Source organism: Mytilus trossulus, chromosome 5, assembly GCF_036588685.1.
Source record: "Mytilus trossulus isolate FHL-02 chromosome 5, PNRI_Mtr1.1.1.hap1, whole genome shotgun sequence".
NCBI lineage: Eukaryota > Metazoa > Mollusca > Bivalvia > Mytilida > Mytilidae > Mytilus > Mytilus trossulus.
The window spans coordinates 72,829,778-72,855,021 of record NC_086377.1 but is presented as its reverse complement, the minus strand read 5'-3'; the positions used below and the strand labels follow the sequence as shown (position 1 = coordinate 72,855,021).

Sequence of the window (25,244 nt, the reverse complement as noted above, 5' to 3'; positions counted from 1 at the left end):
TATTTTAGTGGTTGTCGTTTGTTAATGTGTTACATGTTCGTTTTTCGTTCGTCTGTTTGGACATTAATTAGGCCGTTAGTTTTCTCGTTTGGAATGTTTTACGTGTATCATTTCGGGACCTTCTATAGCATAGCGGTATGGGCTTTGCGGTATGAACTTTGTTCATTCTTCAAGGCCGTACTGTAGCCTATAGTTGTTAATTTCTGTGTCATTTGGTCTCTTGCGGAAAGTTGTTTCATTGACAAGCATACCATTTTTTCATATATTAACCGTGCAGACTGACGAACAACCGTAGTAAACGTTTTATTCACCCCCACAAACTCAGTTTGCATAAGAGATGATAACTATCAATGAAAATGTTAAATTGGGTCTTGAAAGGGTAAATTTTCTTATGAAAGTTTATATCTCTATACAAGACTGCTGGTCATATTTAGAAGACAAACTGCTTGGCGTGCTAAAAGCTTGGAAAACAATTGGAATCATTGATGTAAAGTTGTTTAAAACCTACAATGAAATGCTTTAAATTTCATTTTCCATATCTGTTAGATACTTATTCATGTAAAAATGCCAAATTCTGAAAATCGATGCCAATAATGACTCTATCATGACATATATAAGCTAGCATATTATGGCACTTAGTTGTTATTAAAAGCTGACTATTTTATTTAAAAGGTAATTAAGCTTTTTAAAACTGTGTACTGACTATAAAGTGGCACCTTGCTAAAGTTCTTCAGTAGAAAATGAACTCGAGGCATATATCATACAAATTTTCATTAATTAACTTACATTATGCCATGCGTATTTCTTACGGTGAACATAACTAGTTCATTCGTTCGCCTCTTAATTTCATATTTTTCTCAGAATGAACTTCCAATAAATAAATAAAATTATATCTGTCCAATTTCAGACATTAGCAGGCGTTATTTTCTTCTGATATAGTTTTCAATCGAATTACCTTGAAAACATGACTTCAACAACTGTTTCAATTTGTTTGCGGGGCACTATCAATTATGACTGTATTCGGTAATTTCCGCAAACAAAAAAATAAAATTTACCGAATATCTCATCATACATCAATCTCATGATACATCAAACATCATCATCACCATCATCGATCATCACCTTCATCAACAAAAACGTATAATGTTGTGAGCACTTCATATAATGTTGTGATCACCTCAAATAATATCATGGGCACTTCATATAATGTTGTGATCACTGCATATAATGTTTGGATCACTGCGTTTAATATTGTGAGCACTTCATATAATGTTGTTATCACTGCATATAATGTTTGGATCACGGTGTATAATGTTGTGAGCACTTCATATAATGTTGTGAGCACTTCATATAATGTTGTGAGCACTTCATATAATGTTGTGAGCACTGCATATAATGCTGATCATTAACATAAGGCAGTCATAGCGTTCCATAGATACATGTAGTATTCGAACTGTAATATGTATTTAAAAATGAAATAAAACACTTTTGTATTTACATTAGTTTGACTTTTTATTTAAAATAGAAACTCATCTTGTAAGCCTTCTGTTAAAACTGAAGTAGATAAATAGACCCTATTTTAGAAGATAATTGTATTACTGAAGGCAAAACTGGACTTTCTTATTGCTCTACCATTTAATAGAATGATCCTCAATGCTCTTCAACTTTGTACTTGTTTGGCTTTATAAATATTTTGATATGAGCGTCACTGGTGAATCTTATCTAGACGAAATGTGCGTCTGTCGTACTAAATTATAATCCTGGTACCTTTGATAACTAAAGGCCACATATTATATTCCGTTATTTTTTTTTTTTTATTTCTGATTGCATAATTAAACTTTTATTTGTAAGAAAAGACGTTTAGATATAGTATAAATATTCAAATCTGTCCAAAACCATTTAATTGATATTTTACGTTTCGTCCCCGATGGTATCACCAGCCCAGTAGTCAGCACTTCGGTGTTGACATGAATATCAATTATATGGTCATTTTTATAAATTTTCTGTTTACAAAACTTTGAATTATTCGAAAAACTAAGGATTTTCTTACCCCAGGAGTAGATTACCTTAGCCGTTTTTGGCACAACTTTTTGGAATTTTGGGTCCTCAATGCTCTTCAACTTTGTATTTGTTTGGCTTTTTAACCATTTTGATCTGAGCGTCACTGATGAGTCTTATGTAGACGTAACGCGCGTCTGGCGTATAAAATTTTAATCCTGGTACTTTTGATAACTATTTACACCACTGGGTCGATTCCACTGCTGGTGGACGTTTCGTCCCCGAGGGTATCACCAGCCCAGTAGTCAGCACTTCGGTGTTGACATGCATATCAATTATATGGTCATTTTTATAAATTTTCTGTTTACAAAACTTTGAATTATTCGAAAAACTAAGGATTTTCTTACCCCAGGAGTAGATTACCTTAGCCGTTTTTGGCACAACTTTTTGGAATTTTGGGTCCTCAATGCTCTTCAACTTTGTATTTGTTTGGCTTTTTAACCATTTTGATCTGAGCGTCACTGATGAGTCTTATGTAGACGTAACGCGCGTCTGGCGTATAAAATTTTAATCCTGGTACTTTTGATAACTATTTACACCACTGGGTCGATTCCACTGCTGGTGGACGTTTCGTCCCCGAGGGTATCACCAGCCCAGTAGTCAGCACTTCGGTGTTGACATGAATATCAATTATATGGTCATTTTTATAAATTTTCTGTTTACAAAACTTTGAATTATTCGAAAAACTAAGGATTTTCTTACCCCAGGAGTAGATTACCTTAGCCGTTTTTGGCACAACTTTTTGGAATTTTGGGTCCTCAATGCTCTTCAACTTTGTATTTGTTTGGCTTTTTAACCATTTTGATCTGAGCGTCACTGATGAGTCTTATGTAGACGTAACGCGCGTCTGGCGTATAAAATTTTAATCCTGGTACTTTTGATAACTATTTACACCACTGGGTCGATTCCACTGCTGGTGGACGTTTCGTCCCCGAGGGTATCACCAGCCCAGTAGTCAGCACTTCGGTGTTGACATGAATATCAATTATATGGTCATTTTTATAAATTTTCTGTTTACAAAACTTTGAATTATTCGAAAAACTAAGGATTTTCTTACCCCAGGAGTAGATTACCTTAGCCGTTTTTGGCACAACTTTTTGGAATTTTGGGTCCTCAATGCTCTTCAAATTTGTATTTGTTTGGCTTTTTAACCATTTTGATCTGAGCGTCACTGATGAGTCTTATGTAGACGAAACGCGCGTCTGGCGTATAAAATTTTAATCCTGGTACTTTTGATAACTATTTACACCACTGGGTCGATTCCACTGCTGGTGGACGTTTCGTCCCCGAGGGTATCACCAGCCCAGTAGTCAGCACTTCGGTGTTGACATGAATATCAATTATATGGTCATTTTTATAAATTTTCTGTTTACAAAACTTTGAATTATTCGAAAAACTAAGGATTTTCTTACCCCAGGAGTAGATTACCTTAGCCGTTTTTGGCACAACTTTTTGGAATTTTGGGTCCTCAATGCTCTTCAACTTTGTATTTGTTTGGCTTTTTAACCATTTTGATCTGAGCGTCACTGATGAGTCTTATGTAGACGTAACGCGCGTCTGGCGTATAAAATTTTAATCCTGGTACTTTTGATAACTATTTACACCACTGGGTCGATTCCACTGCTGGTGGACGTTTCGTCCCCGAGGGTATCACCAGCCCAGTAGTCAGCACTTCGGTGTTGACATGAATATCAATTATATGGTCATTTTTATAAATTTTCTGTTTACAAAACTTTGAATTATTCGAAAAACTAAGGATTTTCTTACCCCAGGAGTAGATTACCTTAGCCGTTTTTGGCACAACTTTTTGGAATTTTGGGTCCTCAATGCTCTTCAACTTTGTATTTGTTTGGCTTTTTAACCATTTTGATCTGAGCGTCACTGATGAGTCTTATGTAGACGTAACGCGCGTCTGGCGTATAAAATTTTAATCCTGGTACTTTTGATAACTATTAATCTCAACAGTCATTACTGTTATTTTGAAAACAATAGTTTAACAGTGCATACCAATGATACTTTATTAAAAAAAGAAATACATCTTAAAGGAAGCATACACATAATAAAAATAATTTTGTACGCACCCATAATACGAAGTTTTACAAAATATTTTTGAGTATTACAATATATAAACATAAAGGTGACATGAAATAAATAATGCATAATACAATATACAAAATACGAACGGAGAAAGATATAATGTTATTCAGGTCTCAGACATTTCTGGCTTAGGGCTTATATCGCCTTCGCCTTCGTCTCAGGGGATATAAACTCTAAGCCGGGAATGTCACAGTATATTCCCTGAACATTCACAATGCAACATGTAATACATGCATTACATGTTTATTGTTTCTTTAATATTTTGAGTAGTCCATTGAAATGCACCTTTTATATCTTGATAATTTTTTTCCCGTTAAAAAATAGTTTCAATAAAGTTTTTAGATATCATATTTTGTGTTTGTATGTATGTGTGGCTTTGTTTTTTTACAACACATATATTGAAAAACCCAACCTTATATGTTTGACATACGTGAAGGATTTTCAAATATGCTGTGAACATAATTTTATCGAGTATGTAATAATTTATAATCACACTTTTAACATTTAATTTAAGTATTAAAAGTGTAAATTAAGTGATTGTGTATTAAAAATGTACTATTGACTGAAGCAAGTCATTAGTTTGCCTCTGTGAGGCTCTGACATTCCTTAGTGTTCTGTACAGCTTTTGACTACGTTACATAGTAACCGTTGTTATGATAACGTTTTTGAGGTTCCAATTAGGGATACAAATGGTGTATATACCCCAGCAGTTTTCTAAATATATACTGACAATTCTGTGGTGTTATCCAATACCTCGACACATTTGTATTCCGTAATATACTTTAATAAATATGTTAGAACAAATATACTATATAATGCAATTAAACTTTTCTGCTTATTTTGAAAATATACCTACATTATATAAGTCACTAATATTTCTGACAGACAACAACTTGAGAAGTTGGTATACAGATGGATTTCTGTTTAATTTACTTTTCTGGGATTTCATTAAAAATATATTTGACATTCAAGTATAAAACGGTATTCATCTTTAATAGCGTTAGTGTTACAATTAGTACATAGTCTATTATTTTATCAACACTATAACATCTGCTTGTTAATTTGTGTAAATATAGTTTACAGGTCTATCTAAATAAAATTACAATCATGTATACTATGTATATATCTATACAAACAACATTTACTCTTATTTTTTAATGACTGGCTATACATTGGACTTTGGTTTTTTTTATTGAAGCTTTTTTACTTCTATTTACTTATTCATCTGTAAAAGCGCAGGAAATCAAATTTGTCATCAATACACACTATCGAAAACTGCATGAATCTGTTCTATCAATCCTGAAACATTTAAAAGAAATTCTGTCAAAAAATCATTTGCAAAACGTGTTTGCATCCGATCCTGAGATGATATAATGTACTTAATTAGAGCAACATTCGTTGACCTTACATGAAGACTAACTTAGTTGTGTTCGCTTTATCCAGATGATTTGTTGTATGTATTATTATTCATTTTAAGTTTGAATTGATGATGCAGACTTGGTTTAAGTATTTGTTTGATTTTTCCGGATGTAGTCATATTTTGTATGCATCTAAATGATGTTGAACTACATTTAAATCGTATACATAATATCCATGTCTGAAGCATATTTACGTCGAAAGATACAATACAATAATTCAAAATATGTGAAATAGATCAACAAGGTATAAAACACAAGTCGTAAATATCGATTTGTTTTCACTTTGACATTTTTAAGTCTAAATATATCTAATAGCTGTTTAAAAACATTTGTTTGGTTAGGTGTTCTAAATTCGGGGTTGATATAATTGGTTTTGCATACTTGCATTCCTATTTTACTTTTCTGTATAAAAGCAATCATTTTCTAATAGTTTTAGAAAAGTATTATATCATCTGACAAACTTGTTAATTGAAAGTTGCAGTTTATCTTCCTTTATTAACAAGGAAATGTAAACAGGATAAACTTTTGTATTCCTGTTTTCCTATCGTAATGGTCAATAGCCGAGAACGAAGGGGAACGTTTTTTATGGCTTCAAAGCATTGGTTTTACTGTTTTGTGTAGTAATATTTTATTGTTGTACTCTTTTCCATCGATTTCTATTTAAGCGTGGTGTTATCTGTCTTCAAGATTAAGGATTTGTTCCTGTACTTCAAACATGAACCAGATGCTCCGCAGGGCGCAGCTTTATACGACCGCAGAGGTTGAACCCTGAACGGTTGGGGCAAGTATGGACACAACATTCAAGCTGGATTCAGCTCTAAATTTGGATTGTGATTAAATAGTTGACACAGCATAGGTTTCTGACACAGAATGAATGTGGTCTAATGAACTTTAAAAAAAAATTTTGCCTTTGAGCAATTCACTATGCTCTTGAATATTAATCCTCTCAAAAAAATGTTTGAAGAAATTTTCTTTTTATTTATGAAATTTGAAGTGAAAAAAATTGACCCCCCAATTTTGTTTTCACATCCCCCTTTCCCTTATTTCAAAACTGATCTCAATTCAAATTTCTAATGAAGTTTGCAACAATAACTACTCATTTAAATACATCATAAAATATTAAAATGTAAAAAAAAGTGCTTGTTATTACTGAATGGTAAAGATTGTTTTAATCTATCAGTTGGTAGTAAAAGTGAATATACATTGTATATTGTATAAAACAATGATTTAAGTTGATTCAACTACTATTCTGGACAAAGAAAGATAACTCCAATTGAAATCCAATTGGAATTTCTTGCTATTGCACAATATTGTGCAATCAGATATTTCTTGCTATTGTGCAATACTGTGCAATTGAAAATATTTGCTATTGCACAATACTGTGCAATTGAAGATTTCTTGCTATTGCTGAATACTGTGCAATTGAAAATTTCTTGCTATTGCACAATACTTAATATAATAATTTTGGATCCTGATTTGGACCAACTTGAAAACTGGGCCCATAATCAAAAATCTAAGTACATGTTTAGATTCAGCATATCAAAGAGGCCCAAGAACTCAATTTTTGTTAAAATTAAACTTAGTTTAATTTTGGACCCTTTGGACTTTAATGTAGACCAATTTTAAAACGGGACCAAAAATTAAGAATCTACATACACAGTTAGATTTGGCATATCAAAGAACCCCAATTATTCAATTTTTGATGAAATCAAACAAAGTTTAATTTTGGACCCCGATTTGGACCAACTTGAAAACTGGGCCAATAATAAAAAATCTAAGTGCATTTTTAGATTCAGCATATCAAAGAACCCCAAGGATTCAATTTTTGTTAAAATCAAACTAAGTTTAATTTTGGACCCTTTGGACCTTAATGTAGACCAATTTGAAAACGGGACCAAAAATTAAGAATCTACATACATAGTTAGATTCGGCATATCAAAGAACCCCAATTATTCAATTTTTGATGAAATCAAACAAAGTTTAATTTGGACCCTTTAGGCCCTTTATTCCTAAACTGTTGGGACCAAAACTCCCAAAATCAATACCAACCTTCCTTTTATGGTCATAAACCTTGTGTTTAAATTTCATAGATTTCTATTTACTTATACTAAAGATATGGCGCGAAAACCAAGAAAAATGCTTATTTGGGTCCCTTTTTGGCCCCTAATTCCTAAACTGTTGGGACCTAAACTCCCAAAATCAATACCAACCTTCCTTTTGTGGTCATAAACATTGTGTTTAAATTTCATTGATTTCTATTTACTTAAACTAAAGTTATTGTGTGAAAACCAAGAATAATGCTTATTTGGGCCCTTTTTTGGCCCCTAATTCCTAAACTGTTGGACCCAAAACTCCCAAAATCAATCCCAACCTTTCTTTTGTGGTCATAAACCTTGTGTCAAAATTTCATAGATTTCTATTAACTTAAACTAAAGTTATAGTGCGAAAACCAAGAAAATGCTTATTTGGGCCCTTTTTGGCCCCTAATTCCTAAAATGTTGGGACCAAAACTCCCAAAATCAATCCCAACCTTTCTTTTGTGGTCATAAACCTTGTGTTAAAATTTCATAGATTTCTATTCACTTTTACTAAAGTTAGAGTGCGAAAACTAAAAGTATTCGGACGACGACGACGACGCAGACGACGACGCCAACGTGATAGCAATATACGACGAAAATTTTTTCAAATTTTGCGGTCGTATAAAAAGATATCACTTAAGTTACCTGCTTTCATTCGTTCTTTTATCTCTTCAAAACTCCTTGTCTCTAATTCCATTTTCCTGATTTCGTCTAATCGTTTTACATAGGATTCACCTGCTGGATTGTTACGCTGGTCAAATCTAGTTAGCATATCATGAACTATAGTGATGAGTGTTTGGTATCGTGTGTCATCTAATGCAAAGACAGAAGAATGCTGCATTTCATTTCTGATCACACGTATCCGTTGAATGTCGTCACCAATAGTATCTTCAATGGTAGAAATCTCGTCAACCTTTTCTATTTTCCTAAAGCCTTTACTTGGAAAGTTTATTTTTAAAGCACAATATTTCCTACACATTTCTGTTATGTCCAACTTATCACGATCAAGTATTTCTCCAGTCTTTGTATCTATGTATAAGCGATCGTATAAAACGCCTGATAATACCTCTAGAACTATCATTGACATTCTGACGTAATTCTGTTGATCACTACTTATTCTACGGGAAGCCTAAAATATCAATGAAATATGTAATGGTACAAACTTATGCTATATAATTGCCATCTATTAACAGGTAGTTAGACCTACAAATATAGTCAAGGCAGTAAATACACCGGGACAGTGAAAAAGGATAGAACACAGAATTAATGCTAGCCATCAAATTCATGTTGACGTCAGAATATTCAAAATTACGTCAAATTTATTGGAATAATTAAAAAACTATAAAAAAGATATACATATATATCATTGCAAGCATGCGAGATTTGTACAAAGCATGACACAATGTTCTTAAAGATATACTAGAAGTATTTCCATTCAACAATAATTGTACAGTGGAGCATTTTTTTAAATGAGCTAGCTACGTAGTATGTTGTTCGACAAAGATAGATATTTAGGGGCTATTCAAAATGCAATGACATTCAACGCAACCAAGTAAACATGGCGTTCTTTTCAATTGATTGAAGATGCATTATTACATGTATTTCATTACCTTGAACATACATAAAACAACTCAGAATATAATAGCAACATACCGGTCAGTAACATTTCTTTATTTTTCATATATCATAGTATGATACGATCATAAACAAGTGAAATAGGATGGATAATTTGCTTAAAAATCACATTAATATTTTTGCTATACAGCGTTAATCCTGTAGACGATCACATTAACTTTAGGAAAACACTTAACATGCTTAAACAGGAGGCACTTAAAAAAATTGTCAGGTGTGGGCGTGAAGCCTGTAGGCTGGCTGTAAATTATCTGAAAGTTCATTTATGATTTCAAACATTTAAATAGATATAACTCAACTGTTACTTTCGCTTTCCGTGATATTTTTCGTGTCATGATGTTTTTCAACTTGGAACTGAAATATGAATCAATGAAGACCCTAGGGTAATTTGTATTTTTTTTTCGCAAATTGTATTTTGATCTATGAAAAGCTATATTCATACATTTAGGCCAACTAAAATTAATTAGTAGATTTTCATCCAAATTTTTGAAAATAATAGGGCGGGTGGGAGGATTTTATTTTTTAAATTTTATTTCATATGAAACCCTTTTGTGACGAGTTCTTCATATATGCAAGTGTAATAATAAGCTTACATCATGTATACACAAGCATGAGGAATCTTGCATAATATTTCAAATCCTTAAATAAATATATCTAATTGCGGGTAACACGAATGACCGAATAACACTGTTGTTATCCGAATAACACTTGTAATGACCGAATAACACTTTGAATTTTCAAATTAGCACATATTGGTGACTTTTAAACATTGATTATTAAATATTAATATATCATCGATGTATTGAACAACTTAAAAATGAATTACAGAAAGAAGATAAGTTCATAAAGATCATTTAAAATTAAGTGTGTACATCGAACATGGCGGCCATTGTGATTTCCGTGGTCACCATATTGAATGTACACACTAAATTTTAAAAGTTTTTTATGAACTTATGTGCCTTCTATAAATCATTTATGAGTTATCAAATACATCGATAATATACTATTATTTAATAATCAATGTTTAAAAGTCACCAATATGTGCTAATTTGAAAATTCAAAGTGTTATTCGGTCATTACAAGTGTTATTCGGATAATAACAGTGTTATTCGGTCATTCGTGTTACCCGCAATTAGATATATTTGCTAATATTAAAATTTAAAGTCTTATTCGGATAGTAACAGTGTTATTCACTAATTCGAGGTACCGTCTAATTGCGGCTTTGAAAACTTAACAACAAAAACGTGTGAGAAATACTCTCTTCAGTTAGACTACATGTACCTACACAAATGTATTTTGGTTTCTAAACAATGGTTTGTATTACCATAAAATGAAGCAAATGCATTGGTATGCAACACAATTATTATGAGTACAGAATAAAACGAAAATATAGAGAGTGTTGAAAATAATAGGGTTGGTACTTTATATGCAAGATGAAAATATAATTATCATGTAAAACATGAACTTAATAATAAAAAAAAAGTTGTTGTTTAATGAGTCTGTTTGGGTGTGTTGGGACATTTACTGTTTGTCAACATAAAAAAACAGCCATGGGTAAAATCAAAGGGCTTGCATAAATAAAATGCGTATGTTAGTCGACTTTTTAAATTCAATAAACGGTCATAAATCTGAAAAGTTCGTGCTTGTGTTTCAATATCTGTAATTCAGTCATGTTTTCTGTATCAATGGTTTCCACGAATCTTGTGCTTTGGGTATCATTTACAGTTTAAATTTCCTGAGACAAAGTCATTGCATAAATAAAAAAAGTCCACAGTTTTCTAATCACAGAAATTTGTGACATACCGCGATTTGCAGTCTTGGAAACAGCGTTTTTCTCGTAACACCAATATTTCATGTCATTCTCGTTATCAGTCTTTACTCTCGGAAGATGATGTTGTCATCATAGAGCAGCGGAAAGGTCGACTTAATCATTTTGGTTAGATTTACTCGAGGTACAAAACCGAAATTTGAAACAGGAAGCATTGAATGAAACGAAATTTTAACGGTTACCGGTAACGGGAATGAACCAAATCCGGAAATCGTAAATTTTATAAAATAAAAAAATTCGGGGCGGGGCGATTTCAGAGGGGCGGGCGGGGATGAAAATCTATCAATTAATTTTAATTGGCCTTACAATGCAATCTTTATTTTATATGAAGGTCCCACAAAAAATGTAAAAAGTGTGTATGTTTTTTAGCTTCTCTAATGCGATACTTTTTTGGTCACTTTTTATGTGTTGTGTCTGCATATGAATTATAATCCTCAATAGTGAATAAAGAGGTTGAACAAATCCTTCTGAACAAACAGAAAAAGAAGACACATAAGAACCTAACAAGACTTTTTAATATTCAAGTTTATTAATGAAATCTCTGTCTACGGAATACGGTTAGGTGAGCTTTAAATTATAAGTTATAGTGTGGATTACGCAAATGTTTGAAGTTGGTCGGGTTTTTCGTACATTTCCTGTAAAACAAAAGTTTTGTTGTTTTCCTCTTATAGTTAATGTGTTTACCTCAGTTTTAGTTTGTAACACGGATCTGTTTTCTCTCAATAGATCTATGACTTTTAAAAAGTGGTATATATAACATTTAGTCCTGGTATCTATGATGATTTTATTTACAACCACTGCCGGTAGAGATTTACTTCCCCGAGGGTATCATAAGCCCAGTAGTCACCACTTTCTGTGCTGACATGAATTATCATTGATATTGTTACATTTATAAATTAACTGTTTACAAAATTTTGAATTTTTTGAAATACTAAGGCTTTTCTACCTCAGGAATATATTACCTTAGCTGTATTTGGCAACACTTTTAGGAATTTGGGATCTCAATGCTTTTCAACTTCGTACTTTATTTGGCTTTTTTTTTAAACTTTTTTGGATTCGAGCTTCACTGATGAGTCTTTTGTAGACAAAACACGCGTCTGCCGTATATATAAAATTTAGTCCTGGTATCTATGATGAGTTTATATACTACTGTTGCCTTTATTTGACACATTTAAAAAAAACCTTAGTCATATTTGACACAACTTTTTGGAATTTTGGATCCTAAATGCTCTTCAACATTGTACAGTCGAGCATATTAATTGCGAATGGATTCAATACTTTTATCTTTATCACAACCAGTCCACAATGATACTGACATTAGCAACGAGTACACATTAAAGGAATAAATATACAAATTACCAATAATTGGATTTCATCATGTCACAAATATATGCCCACTAAATGAAAATAATCTAAAGCAAATAGAAACATTACCTTAGATTTCTCACCAGACCAATAGTCTTTATATTTATGAACAATCCTATGTTCTTCGCAATAATAATTTTCCCCATCATTTACTTGATCAAATTCAAGGAATCCTGTGTCAGAGGAGAAACTGGTGGTCTCACACTTCCATTTTTTCTCGAAAGATACCGTTTTCAACTTGTATCGCGTGTTGACAATTCTATTGATTTGTCTTTCCACAACTTTTAAAACAGCTTGGTTAACCTCTGTATCTACTTCATTCCATTGCCATACTTGCAGCTGAATCATATGGCTACTCTTTGCTAATACAAATTTTGCACAGCCAGTTCTGTCAATATTGAATACACAACAATCCTTGAAGAGACCTATCTCGCCCTTTACCACAGCTAGAGGATATTCTCGTAGACAAGAGACAATCAGATTGCTGATTAGATACGGCGGTAAAAAACTAAAGACAAAACACAAACATGTAGATTTGCTAGCATTTGGAACGTTAAAGAATACATCAATATCATTAATTTTTAATGTTTGAAGCATGCATGGAACATAAAAAAAACTATGCTCCCTTTGTACATTTCCACTTTCCGTCAGTAGCAATGGATAGATGATAATGTCAAACTTTTCAATTACTTCCAGTATATGCTCTTTATGAATTCTCATGTCTGCTGATTGTTTCTTGAATATTTCTTCCAATAGCTTAGGATCCATCTTTCCTGTTTTCTTGAAGTTGTCCCATTGTAAGTGTGGTAATTTAGATTGAAACTGCTGGGCTGTAACAATGCATTTAAAGGCATTTGCTAACCATTGGGGATCAAGTATGATGTATGACGGAATGTCTTCAAAAAATATCACGTTACCAATTTCATGTTGATACCTGAGAAAGAGATGAAGCTCCTTGTTATCAGTTATCGGAAGTGGTATTTTCTCACCTAGTTCTTTTAATCTTTCAAAGGAAATTATTTGTTTTCCGATCGTAAGTTCAGAGTTGATGGCTTTTTCCATCTGAATAAATTTAACAGGATATTCTCGATTCCAATTTGCAGTACTCTTTGCTGTGGCAAATATATCATTCCTCAATTTTTCAAAAGCATCTTCTACATCCTCTGTGTTGGAGATCAGGTGAATTGATCTCAGGTGAAGCTTGGAATCTTTAAATATTTTATCAGTGTAGGATTCGAGACGTTTTCTGCATTGTTCTTCGTCCTTTCGCAAAAACAAAAACAGTGATATTGTATTATTTCATTATCATTTAACTTAAACAGTCTTAGATACATGATTTCTTATAAGATGTTTTTGGCTGTCAGAAACTATTACTATTCTCATATCTGTACTTGTCTGTTTTTTATACTCTGGCTTTCGTGCATTGTTATGATATAAGTTAGGCTGTTAGTTTTTGCACTGTATTGTTTCATATGTTTCCAATCAGGATTTTTTTCCCTTTTTATTTTAATTTCTATATCCAAAAAGAATCGAACACCGGGGCAAAATGTTTGTTACTCTTTTTAAGAACGGAAGTTGACAAAATTAAGAATAAGTAATAAAACACTTCTTATTGAAATTAGCAGACACAAACACATGCTAAGAGAAAAAAGTGTATATAGTAAAATTCAAATTGATGGTGAACATAAATCTGTCTAGTGACTTGAATAATCATAATTTTGACAAATAAGGAAATGTTCATAAACCTGTCAATACCAAAGGAAACTAAAATCGTGACATCCGTAAAAAATGTCTTTAAAATTAGGCAATGTTAGAGTAGAGACTAAAACTACTAATACAGAGTTGATACATTTTTTTTTCATATTAAATGTCAAATTATTTGCCTTATTATTGACGTGTTAATCACTAGTGTTCTTTACTATGTGTCAATTTATAGGCAACAGAAACTTTCGAGTTAAAATGAAATATTGGGATCACAGTTCTCTGCTGTAAAGATTTTTAAAGATAATATCGATTGATTGAAACGTTTCAGGACGCTACTACATAACAGAAGACATAAATATGCATAGACTATGACTCATCGAAGTTTAGATATGACCCCAACATCGTTCTGACAAAAGGACCAAAATATCATCCACGGTCGAAAATAAATGGTGAACAGTGTCCTCAGGCTATTACATATGCTCTTTAATAAAATTGAGAAAGGGAATGGTGAATATGTCAAAGCGACAACCACCCGACCATAGAGCAAACAACAGCCGAAGGCAACCAATGGGTCTTCAATGTAGCGAGAATTCCCGCACCCGTAGGTGTCCTTCAGCTGGCCCCTAAAATATGCATAATAGTACAGTGATAATGGACGTCATACTAAACTCCGAATTATACACAAGAAACTAAAATTTAAAATCATACAAGACTAACAAACGCCAGAGGCTCCTGACTTGGGACAGGCGCAAAATTGCGGCGAGGTTAAACATGTTTATGAGATCTCAACCCTCCCCCTATACCTCTAGCCAATGTAGAAAAGTAAAACAATAACAATACGCACATTAAAATTCAGTTCAAGAGAAGTCCGAGTCTGATGTCAAAAGATGTAACAAAAGAAAATAAATAAAATGACAATAATACATAAATAACAACAGACTACTAGCAGTTAACTGACATGCCAGCTCCAGACCTCAATTAAACTGATTGAAAGATTATGTCTTCATCATATGAATATCAGGTACAATCCCTCCCGTTAGGGGTTTAGTATCATACTATCATAAAATATATGAGAAGAACATAACCGGTGTCATGCCAACAACTGTTTTTTTAGAAATAAATGTGTTTAGTTCCGATGCAAAGACCCTATCAGTGAATCAATGTTAAAGCCAAAATATGCAATCTTTAATGACCTGACAACAGTATCGTAACTATATCCCCTTTTAATAAGTCTATTTAAAGGTTTTGTTAGTTTCTGAGGAGAATACTGACATTTTTGTGCTTTATAAAGAATATTTCCATAAAATTTTGGATGTGAAATACCTGAACGTATAAGATGTCTGCATGTTGAGTTATATTTACGAATTATTTCCTTATACCGGTGATAAAATTTAGTAAATGTTTTGACCAGTTTGTGATATCGAAAACCCTGGTGTAATAATTTTTCAGTAATACATAAATTTCTCTCGCTAAAATCTAATACATTGTTACATACACGAGCGAATCGTACAAGTTGAGATATATAAACACCATAAGATGGTGACAAGGGAACGTCACCATCTAAAAATGGATAATTAACAATAGGAAATGAAAAATCATCTCTTTTATCATAAATTTTTGTATTAAGCTTCCCGTTTATGATATAGATATCAAGATCGAGGAAAGGGCAGTGGTCATTGTTATCATTAGCTTTATTTAAAGTAAGTTCTACAGGATAAATTTCTTTAGTATACATACTGAAGTCGTCATTATTTAGAGCCAATATATCATCCAAATATCTAAAAGTATTGTTAAATTTTTGTATCAAATGTTGTTTTGATGGGTCTTTGCTAATTTTAGTCATAAATTGTAACTCATAACAATACAAAAACAGGTCCGCAATAAGTGGTGCACAGTTAGTCCCCATTGGAATTCCAATAACTTGACGATATACGGAATCTCCAAAGCGAACAAAAATGTTATCAAGTAAAAATTCAAGTGCATAAATAGTATCAAAGCATGTCCAATTGACATAGTTCTTTTGTTTATTGCTACTAAAAAATGATCTAAAAGAGTTTGAACATATGTACTCGCATTCCGACTTTTTAAATGCCCAGTTAATTAGGGATGTGAATTTTTTCTTAATAAGAATATGAGGCAAAGTGGTATATAGGGTAGAAAAATCAAAACTTTGAACAGATTCAAAATCACCAATATATGCATGCAATTTATCAAGTACTTCCAACGAGTTTTTGACACTCCAAAAGTAATTAATTCCACTATTTTCAAAGGCCTTATTTGAACAATTTATTATCAGGTTTTTTATTGTACCAAGTGTACTAGTAAGTAAAACAGACAATTTAGTAGTTGAACAATGGCTGGAAGATGAAATAAATCTATATTTGTAAGGTTTTTTGTGCAGCTTCGGAAGCCAGTACATAGTTGGGACTTTCATTGTGTTTGGTTCTGCTTGTAAAGAAGTAGCTAAAAGTTTATGTTTGTTACAGATGTCGTTTTCTGAAAATGAAGTCAGTTGGAATGTTGGTGAATTCGTGATTTCCTTTTGCAGAACCTCTATATAAAATTTACGTCAAACAATAATGATATTATTAGCAGCTTTATCAGCCGGGACAAAAACAAATTCCTTGGCTAGTTCTGTTAGTTTATTTTTGATACGCGAAATAGGGTTTTTATAGTTTATGTTGAGGGTAAAATGTTCTTTAAAATGTTGTATTCGAATATCAACTATCTTCATTACTGAATTAAAAAAAGAGTCCAAAGATTTTTTGTCAGCTTTTTCCCGTTTTACCCATTTCAAACAGTAGGCGCGGAGTGAGTCGTTGATGATATTACGACACTCATTCCAGTTAACAGTTGACGGGGGACGATATTTAGGTCCTTTACTGAGGAATGATTTTAACTCTCGGTCGCGAACGATGTTAAGGTCTCCTGTTATAACATGGGAAATTGGTCCATAGGTGTATTCTGAATTACTGCAATTACACGACATAGGTGTATTTTCAGTGATATTTACATCTTTACACAATTGGCTATAATTAAACACATATTTTCGGGTAGATTTCTTGTAAATATAACAAATGAGAGGGAGTTCAGTATTATCAAAATATCCAGGAATTTTGTCTTTAACGGAATGGTCGTTAAAAATACCGGCAATATTTACAAAATCAAAACCTTTATTGACATACTTTATTTTAATAAAATGTTTTTTATGATCTTCAGGGCGATCAATTTTTGGAAACAGTTTAGAATAACAATATTTAATCCTATTTTAAAAATTGTTGTAAACGGAAGAAATCTGACAAAAAGTCACTTGATTTAAATAAACATGATAAATGTATGAATATTGGTTATATTCGCAAATCACCTGTCGAATTTTTTTTTGAAAATAAATAAAAGAGTAATACGTCCCTTTTCTTGGACTAAAAACAAAATTTAAGTTCTATCAAAGCGTTTTGTATTCGTATTAGTCGACAAAGCAGCAAGCAATGTGGTGGTGGTATGAGGTAAATACTACACAGAAGTCGTTAAGAATAAAAGTTTGCCTTCAATTTCATTCAGGGCCGTACACTCCAAATAGAGTCATATACTTAATAACTATGTCACTACCACAGCACAGCTTAAGGTCTCCTCGAGACATTTGAAGGTTCCCACTATGTATTGGTTCCCTAAACTACAAAAAAAAACCGGTAAAATATCGTTTCATTTCGGCCTCTACTATGTTCTGTGCTTTTAACGAGTTCCTTAACTATTATCAAAGAATATTTCGTTAATTTTTGTAATATCATATGAAATCAGTGGAATTGACCATTTTAGAGTGTAAAAGATTCTTCAGATGTTTTAGATAAATTACGTGCTTTTGGTGGTCCTATTGATTTAGTTGCCAGTTTTGACTTTTTCACTCATTATACTACACTTCCACACAATCTTATCAAACAAAAGTTTTCCTATCTATTGAACTGGTCCTTTGATAAATATTGTTGCAAATGTATTTGCTGCAACTCACATAAAACCCTTTTCTCTAATGAGAAAGGTTAACATGCTAGATATACTTACTCTAGTTGTGATGAGATTATAAAAGCACTAAATTTTCTCCTTTTACACATTTATGTACTCTAAACAAAAATTTACTACAAAAGGGATGATTTTTCTTTCCCTATTATTACTTTTTTCCTTTTTGGACTGTAATGTTCAATGTGCACCGTCTTATGTTCGTGCGTGTAGTGATGTTTAAAAGAGGGACGAAAGATACGAAACGGGACAGTTAAACTCATAAATCTAAAACAAACTGACAACACAATGGCTAAAAATGAAAAAAAGACAAACAAACAACAGCACACATGACACAACATAGAAAACTAAAGAATAAACAACACGAGCCCCACCAAAAAACTAGGGGTGATCTCAGGAGCTCCAGAAGGGTTAACAGATCCTTCTCCACATGTGGCACCCGTCGTGTTGCTTATGTGATAACAGATGCGGTAAATAGTCTAATCCGGTAGGTCACATTCATGAAAGGGAAGGGGATTGTTGTTACGACATGAGGAACATATTCGATATCATTTGTGAAACGGTTATTCCGTAATGGTCAACCAACTCGTGATGGCGTCCGTAAAAATTATGAAGGGATGATTTTAAATAAGCGTAATCTAGTAAATTATCATTCAGTAATGTGTAATCACTAGTTACTTGAATCATTTCATGAATAGAAAGATTTGGTATCCAAGTTTGGCAGTGCATGTAGAAAAAAAGTTACTTCAAACGGAATAGCACATCCTAAATTTTACTGTGATGTTGTGCACTGAGCCCGGAAACTTAGATACGATATGGTAAACTTATGGTTCTCGTTGGTTCATGGGTTGTCATATTTGGTTTTAGTATATTGTTTGTTAGTTTTCTCAATAGAATCGCTTTTAATTTTTGATGTGGGGGCCTATTTTAGCCGATTATACGATATGGGTTTTTCACATTGTTGAAGGCTGTATGGTTTCCTATAATTGCTTACATCCAATTCATTTGAACTTTGGTTAATAGTTGTCTCAGTGGCAATCATACCACATCTCCTTAATTTTTTCAGATCAAATGATGTCATGACCAATTGTTTAGAAGCTTGTATAAGGATAACATAATCATAGATTTGCGGCGGTTTACATTATCAAAATAAACCGATTAACACATGATTAATTAGAACTTATTATTTTCACAAAACATGTAATAAATTGTGCATTTCATGTAGATATCAGAGTGTGTGAGAGTATTTTTAATCTATGCTCATTTTACTTATATGTTGAAACCACAACGTCTGTCGTTGATTCAAGCATGTCTGTCAATTAGTATTTAATAAATTGTATCGCTATAAATAAGGCAATAAGTTTTTCCGTTGTTTCAAATTTTTCATTTCGCGGACTATACGGTGTGTATTATTCTCGTTGTTGTACCTACATTGTATGAGTGCTTATCATTTTTATCTGGTCGGTAGTTGTCTCATTGTCATACCACATCTTCTTATTTGCATACACTGTTATAGTAATAACATCTTCGAGTTTTATCAAAGAAAACCCCAGTACTTCTAGCATCATCTCATTCAAACTTCATTCAAAAAATGTCCTTGAGATGTAAAATCATCAATCATTTTGTGTCAATTAGAAAGATCAAGCACAACTGTGAAAACAAAAACGACAATCAGCATTGACGAGCATGACAGTCAGGATAGAAAAAGATATACATTGTTATCAATATGACAAAGGTACATATTCGTACAGTAAAATGAAACAGATATTAAACAATCTAGACTGAAACAATTTCCATAGTTTCTATTTAAACTGCGCTTTAATGTAACATTGAATCAGCGATTCATAAACAACCCGTTAGATGTGTAAGACGTCGTGGTAAATTTGATCTAATTATATCTTATAGATCCGATACATTGGTGAAGTATTTCCAATGTCCATAGTCTAAACTTAACTATAATACCGTTTTTATAAGAACACAAGTTAACATTACCTAAATATTTTCAAAGGCGTAAATTCAGTCGTCAAGTTTTTATAAACAGAGACTAAATTAACATGTCTACTACATTGTTACTTTGATATAAATACCTGAAATTTGTCTTTGTGTGTACCAATTGCAATAACTGGTGGATCTAGAAGGTTGTGAGCTCCTTCGAGCAATACATCTTCAGTTTTGTCGTTTATGCTTCCATAACAATGTATTGTATCCATCCAGAAATTGAATGTGCCTGTGATTAAAGACAAATTAATATCTAAATATTTCGGTGGATGACTGCACTTGAAATGTGTCTTAAGAATATAATTATTCCGTTCAATAAAAAAATATATAATGATTTATCCTGCAGACCGTTATAATATTGCAATTAAAAAAGATAACTATTTAAATCAGTGTTTAAAAAGTGGCGAAAGTTACACACAGGCGAATCAACATTCATCAGTCAAAAAGAAAGCGATAATGATCGGGCATATAAAAAAAAACCAAAGAATAGACAAACAAAAGTATGCACAACATTATATAGAACACAATCAACAGAACAAAATGAACCTTGCATAAATCAGGGTTGAATCGAGGTGCTCAAGAAGGGTACGCAGATCCTATATCACATTCAGCCCCCGTCTTATTGTTTGTGGAAAGTACAAATTCGGCGATAAGTCTCACTTGTAGGTCAGAGTCGACGTAAATAGAACGATATTGTGGTAACAACAAATGGAACATGCCTACGGAAATCTGTGGTAATAAAGCCAATTTAATGATGGAGTCTGTAAATTTTCCATGTACTGAAAGCAAAATGCTATACATTAATAAAACGCATTGCGGGGCGCAGCTTGATACGAGCGAAGAGGTCGAACCCTAAACAGTTTGGGCGAAAATCGACACTTCATTCATGCAAGCTTGATACAGATCTGAATTTGGATTCTGATTAAATATTTGACACATATATATAAAGCTTTCTAAAAATTAATTTTTACAAAATTATAAACAAACCTACCATGAAGTTCTGCATAGTTAGATTCAGCATATAAAAAAAACACCATTGAATTCAAATTTTGTTAAAATCAAACTAAATTTAATTTTGACCCATAGGACCTCAATGTGGATCAATTTAAACACGGGGCAAAAAATCCGAAATTTAAAAATACGGTTACATTTAGCATAATAAAGAACCCACAGTGTTCTAAACTTTGAATTAAATCCCAAAAATGGACAGGATTGCAGTTGAACATATCCGTCGGCATCTTTAAAACATATATTCAATGACGTTAAACCAACTATTGATGGCGTCTGTAAATTTTTAAAAGGGATAATTTCAACTGCACCTCTTTGACACTTGGCTTTATAGCTTTTTTGTGAGCAGCAACCTTCTTACAAGGATATCATGATAGGAAATACAAGTCCTAGAATATCGTATCAATGTGGAGATATATACTTCATGGGAAGACACTGCTAGAATGTTGCTACATAGAAAATGAAAGAACAATTGGGAAGCTGAAGTCATCTCTTTTGTCACGAACTTTTGTTTTCATCCGATCCTCCTTGTCAATTTCTAGATACAAGTCAAGATAGTAAATGGCTATATTAAATGAAACACGCAAAGTAGTGTTGTTTAGAGCAAATAATAATAATCATTTAACACAAAAGCCAGTATTAAAATTTGCTGTCTTAAATGTTTAGTTTCATTGTTTTTATATGAGCTGAACATCAAGAATAGTTTGTATCTATGTTTAATATAATTATATCTTTTAATTTGATAAGGAAACACAAATTGACTTTACAAACCGTAAGATACTTTGTCATCTATGTCATGTAAATTTGCTACGACAAGAAAAATTGCTTCTGAATTCAAAAACGTTTGATGTGTGTTGTAATACTCAATATCACCAGCAAAATCCCACACTGTTAAATTTGCATAGCCGTCTTCGTCTTGTAAGTCTACAGCAGATCCGATTATACTTAACAGCTCATCCTTTGCCAGTTTAGACAACGGCGATTCTGTAATCTCCGGATAAGCAAACTGATAATTCATTTTGGTACGTTTGGGTTGAGGTTCATCATCATGTTCAATATTTTTGGTGATTGTGCCCTTATTATCATCTGTTGATATCTGATCTGATGAAGATATCTCCAATATGTCATGCTTTGGTTTTTCTTTATCTTGATGCAACTCTTTGACAATTGACTGCAATATTCTATTGTTGATACTTGTTTCTTTCACTAACCTTGTATCTACAAAAAAAATAGTAAAAAGTGTTCATAGTACAGAAGAAATCTATGGAAGTTAGGATTAAACTTCACCGATTTCATATGTTATACAATTAAAAAAAACAATAAAGAAAATCACGTCCACCCCTTTCTCAGAAACTGAACACAAAACAATAATCTGTTAAGGCAACAGGTCATTATCAAGAAAAAAGTAAATTAACAAAAATACTGAACTATTATCAATAACATTTTATTTTCATATAAAACCTTTACAGTAACAACTATCGCAGTAATTGAAATAATGAAATTACAGTAGAAGTAAAGTATTTGTTAAAGGATTAAATTGCCAAAGGGTTTATACAACACTCAATCCAGACATCCATCTGATTAGACATTTTCATTTAGTTTTTTTGCATTGATTGGATTGCATTCTTGAGAACAATGTTTAACAAGACATTGAATATCATATAAACATGAAATGCAGGCACTAAAAATTTATTAAAAACAATTCCTATAAATCACACATATTTTTAAGTCTCAAGAATAAAAGAGTACACTGCAAAACAGTATAATTATATACAAAAATAACATTTTTTACATATAATAAAACAGATGCGAGGATAAGTTTACATAAGCATATAGTCATTTTTGCGAATAAAAATATTTTGTGATAATGCAGTAGAGATCATTAGTCTGTATTTTAGTTTAAATTACATCCAACATGCCTATCTTTAATTCCATTGATTAAATATTAAATATTAAATAGGTCTGTGACATACGGTTCATACTAGGATCTAGCAAAAATGTGTTTCCAAGAATTGAAAAATAAAAAAGAGTAAATACAAAAAAACAGCATACACAGATTTAAAAAAAAAATTAAAATTATGTTTACTATGTTTTAGTTTTTCTATGATAACTTTGCAATAAATAAAACAAGTAAAACGAGAGTGAGAGAAAAAATGGCATATTTACCTAACACTTTATTCCATTCCCAGTTACTTAGATTTATTCGACATCTCCGCCGATGAATTTCTATACCATTTGTGCTTTTTACGCTTTGTAACTCCTCCCCGAACAATCTTCGTACTAAGGAAGTCTTTCCAACAGATTTTTTTCCAACAATTATTAAATTTATATCCCGTCTTCTTTCTGAACCCGATTCAAGGGCGTTCAGATAAATGGCAATAGACTCATGATCCATCTTTTTTATTTGTTCTGGTATTTTGCTGTCTGAAATGTAAATAAATAAATGTTTATCCTAAAAAGTCATTAGTAAGAGGTCATACTCGTCTACCGATTTATACATATTAGGTCCGAGACATACAGTTCATAGTAGTCTCAATCGATTTATGAATTTCGAACAGCGGTATCCTACTGTTGCCTTTATGATTATGTTGACGTCACATGCCTTGTGACAGCAACAAGTCTGATGATTTTGACGTCACATGCCTTGTGAGAGGAACTGGTAAGAATGATTATCAAAAATACATTCAACACGTTGAGGAAAGTATAAATTAGATGAGAATGATTTTAAAGTTAATGTGATCATCCTGATCTGTAATCAATCAATCTTCATCAATAGCCTACTTCACTTTTCCCATCAATTTGTTGGTTTTTTCCATCATTTTTCATTATAACATTATAAGCAGATATCAAGGTTTCTGTATATTAGAAACAGGTAATTATAAATCATTTCAGCCAGTATCTGAATAATTAACATAAGATGATTACCTTCAACTACTGGTGCTGCAGGTTCCCGTAATTGGGTGTCAGGAGTAACTTCTGGGGATGTCTTTGACATGGCAGTCTATAAAAGAAAAATATGCCATAAACTATCCTTCCCCATGTGAAAACTTGTCAAATAGTTTTAATACATATATATGTTAATAGCCTTTCTATCTGCCAGTAGATTTAAAGGACAATTACTCTATATTTTACAGGAGTTGAAATGCGCAATGCAATCACAACTTATTTTAATTAGACACAGACAATTATCTTGAATGATCGTAATTCTTTACTTACTTCCAACTTTGATTCTGTTGTTTGCATCTATTTGTTATAATAGGTACAGTCATTGTATTGAACAAAATTATTCCTCTTCGCCGCATTATTCAAAGATAATGCATAGTGATGCACGTTGACTAAATATGAAAGTGCATATGTAGTTGTCTCCCTTACTAGTATTATCAGTATCAGAATGTTCATTGTTATTTCCCTTGTTTAAAACTATCATTTTCATGTTTCTTTATTTAATGATTTATATGATGCTTATTCAGTACATATTTGTGAAATCGAATAGATATTAGTATTTTGAATTCATTGGTTAAAGGTATTCATTTAAATTCTACATTTTTTTATTTGCATTGTCACAAATCATTTGACAGACTTAAGGCCTATACATTTTATAAGACTGGTTTGCTGTAATTGCATTGAATTGTCTGATGGCTGAAGTATACAGTCCAACCAAAGAAAGCTGTACTGAATGAAAATCTTCCTTTAATTTATTGGTTTTCAATTACTTAGATACGAGAACCCCGCTCCCAATTTTTTTGAAATTTTGATCAATCTTGAAGAAAATAATATGACACCCCCCCCCCCCCCCCCCCCCCACCCCCAAAAAAAAAAAAACGAAAAAACAAATTCCCCTACCTCAATTTGTTTTTAATTTGAAATTAAACCAGGTGCTTCGCAGGGGCAGCTTTATACGGCCGCAGAGGTCGAACCCTGAACAGTTGGGGCAAGTATGGACACAACATTTAAGCTTGATACAGCATCTATATACATGGTTAGATTCAGCATATCATAGAACCCTAAAAATTCAATTTTTGATGAAATCAAATAATGTTCATTTTAGAC

At 32.4% G+C, this 25,244-nt stretch overlaps 1 protein-coding gene across 1 annotated transcript; it reads right to left on the bottom strand.

Annotated features, from left to right (window-relative positions):
- Positions 1-5,231: 5,231 nt before the first annotated feature.
- Positions 5,232-23,614, bottom strand: LOC134719150 (uncharacterized). Its single transcript, XM_063582130.1, has 6 exons — positions 23,361-23,614; positions 21,966-22,412; positions 20,276-20,415; positions 12,546-13,739; positions 8,297-8,780; positions 5,232-5,454 (listed from the first exon to the last, which is right to left on the bottom strand). Exons 1-6 carry the CDS (start codon positions 23,587-23,589, stop codon positions 5,411-5,413), a joined length of 2,538 nt encoding a protein of 845 aa, XP_063438200.1. The 5' UTR covers positions 23,590-23,614; the 3' UTR covers positions 5,232-5,410.
- Between the last annotated feature and the right edge of the window lie 1,630 nt (positions 23,615-25,244).

What these genes read in the sequence shown, in the direction of transcription:
- LOC134719150 (XM_063582130.1), bottom strand. Translation starts at nt 23,589, where the DNA reads ATGGATCATGAGTCTATTGCCATTTATCTGAACGCCCTTGAATCGGGT. An exon ending in CACACAAAGACAAATTTCAG is followed by an intron (nt 13,740 to 20,275) that starts GTATTTATATCA and finishes TTTTTGCGAAAG; the next exon opens with GACGAAGAACAATGCAGAAA. An exon ending in GGTCTGGTGAGAAATCTAAG is followed by an intron (nt 8,781 to 12,545) that starts GTAATGTTTCTA and finishes TTGATATTTTAG; the next exon opens with GCTTCCCGTAGAATAAGTAG.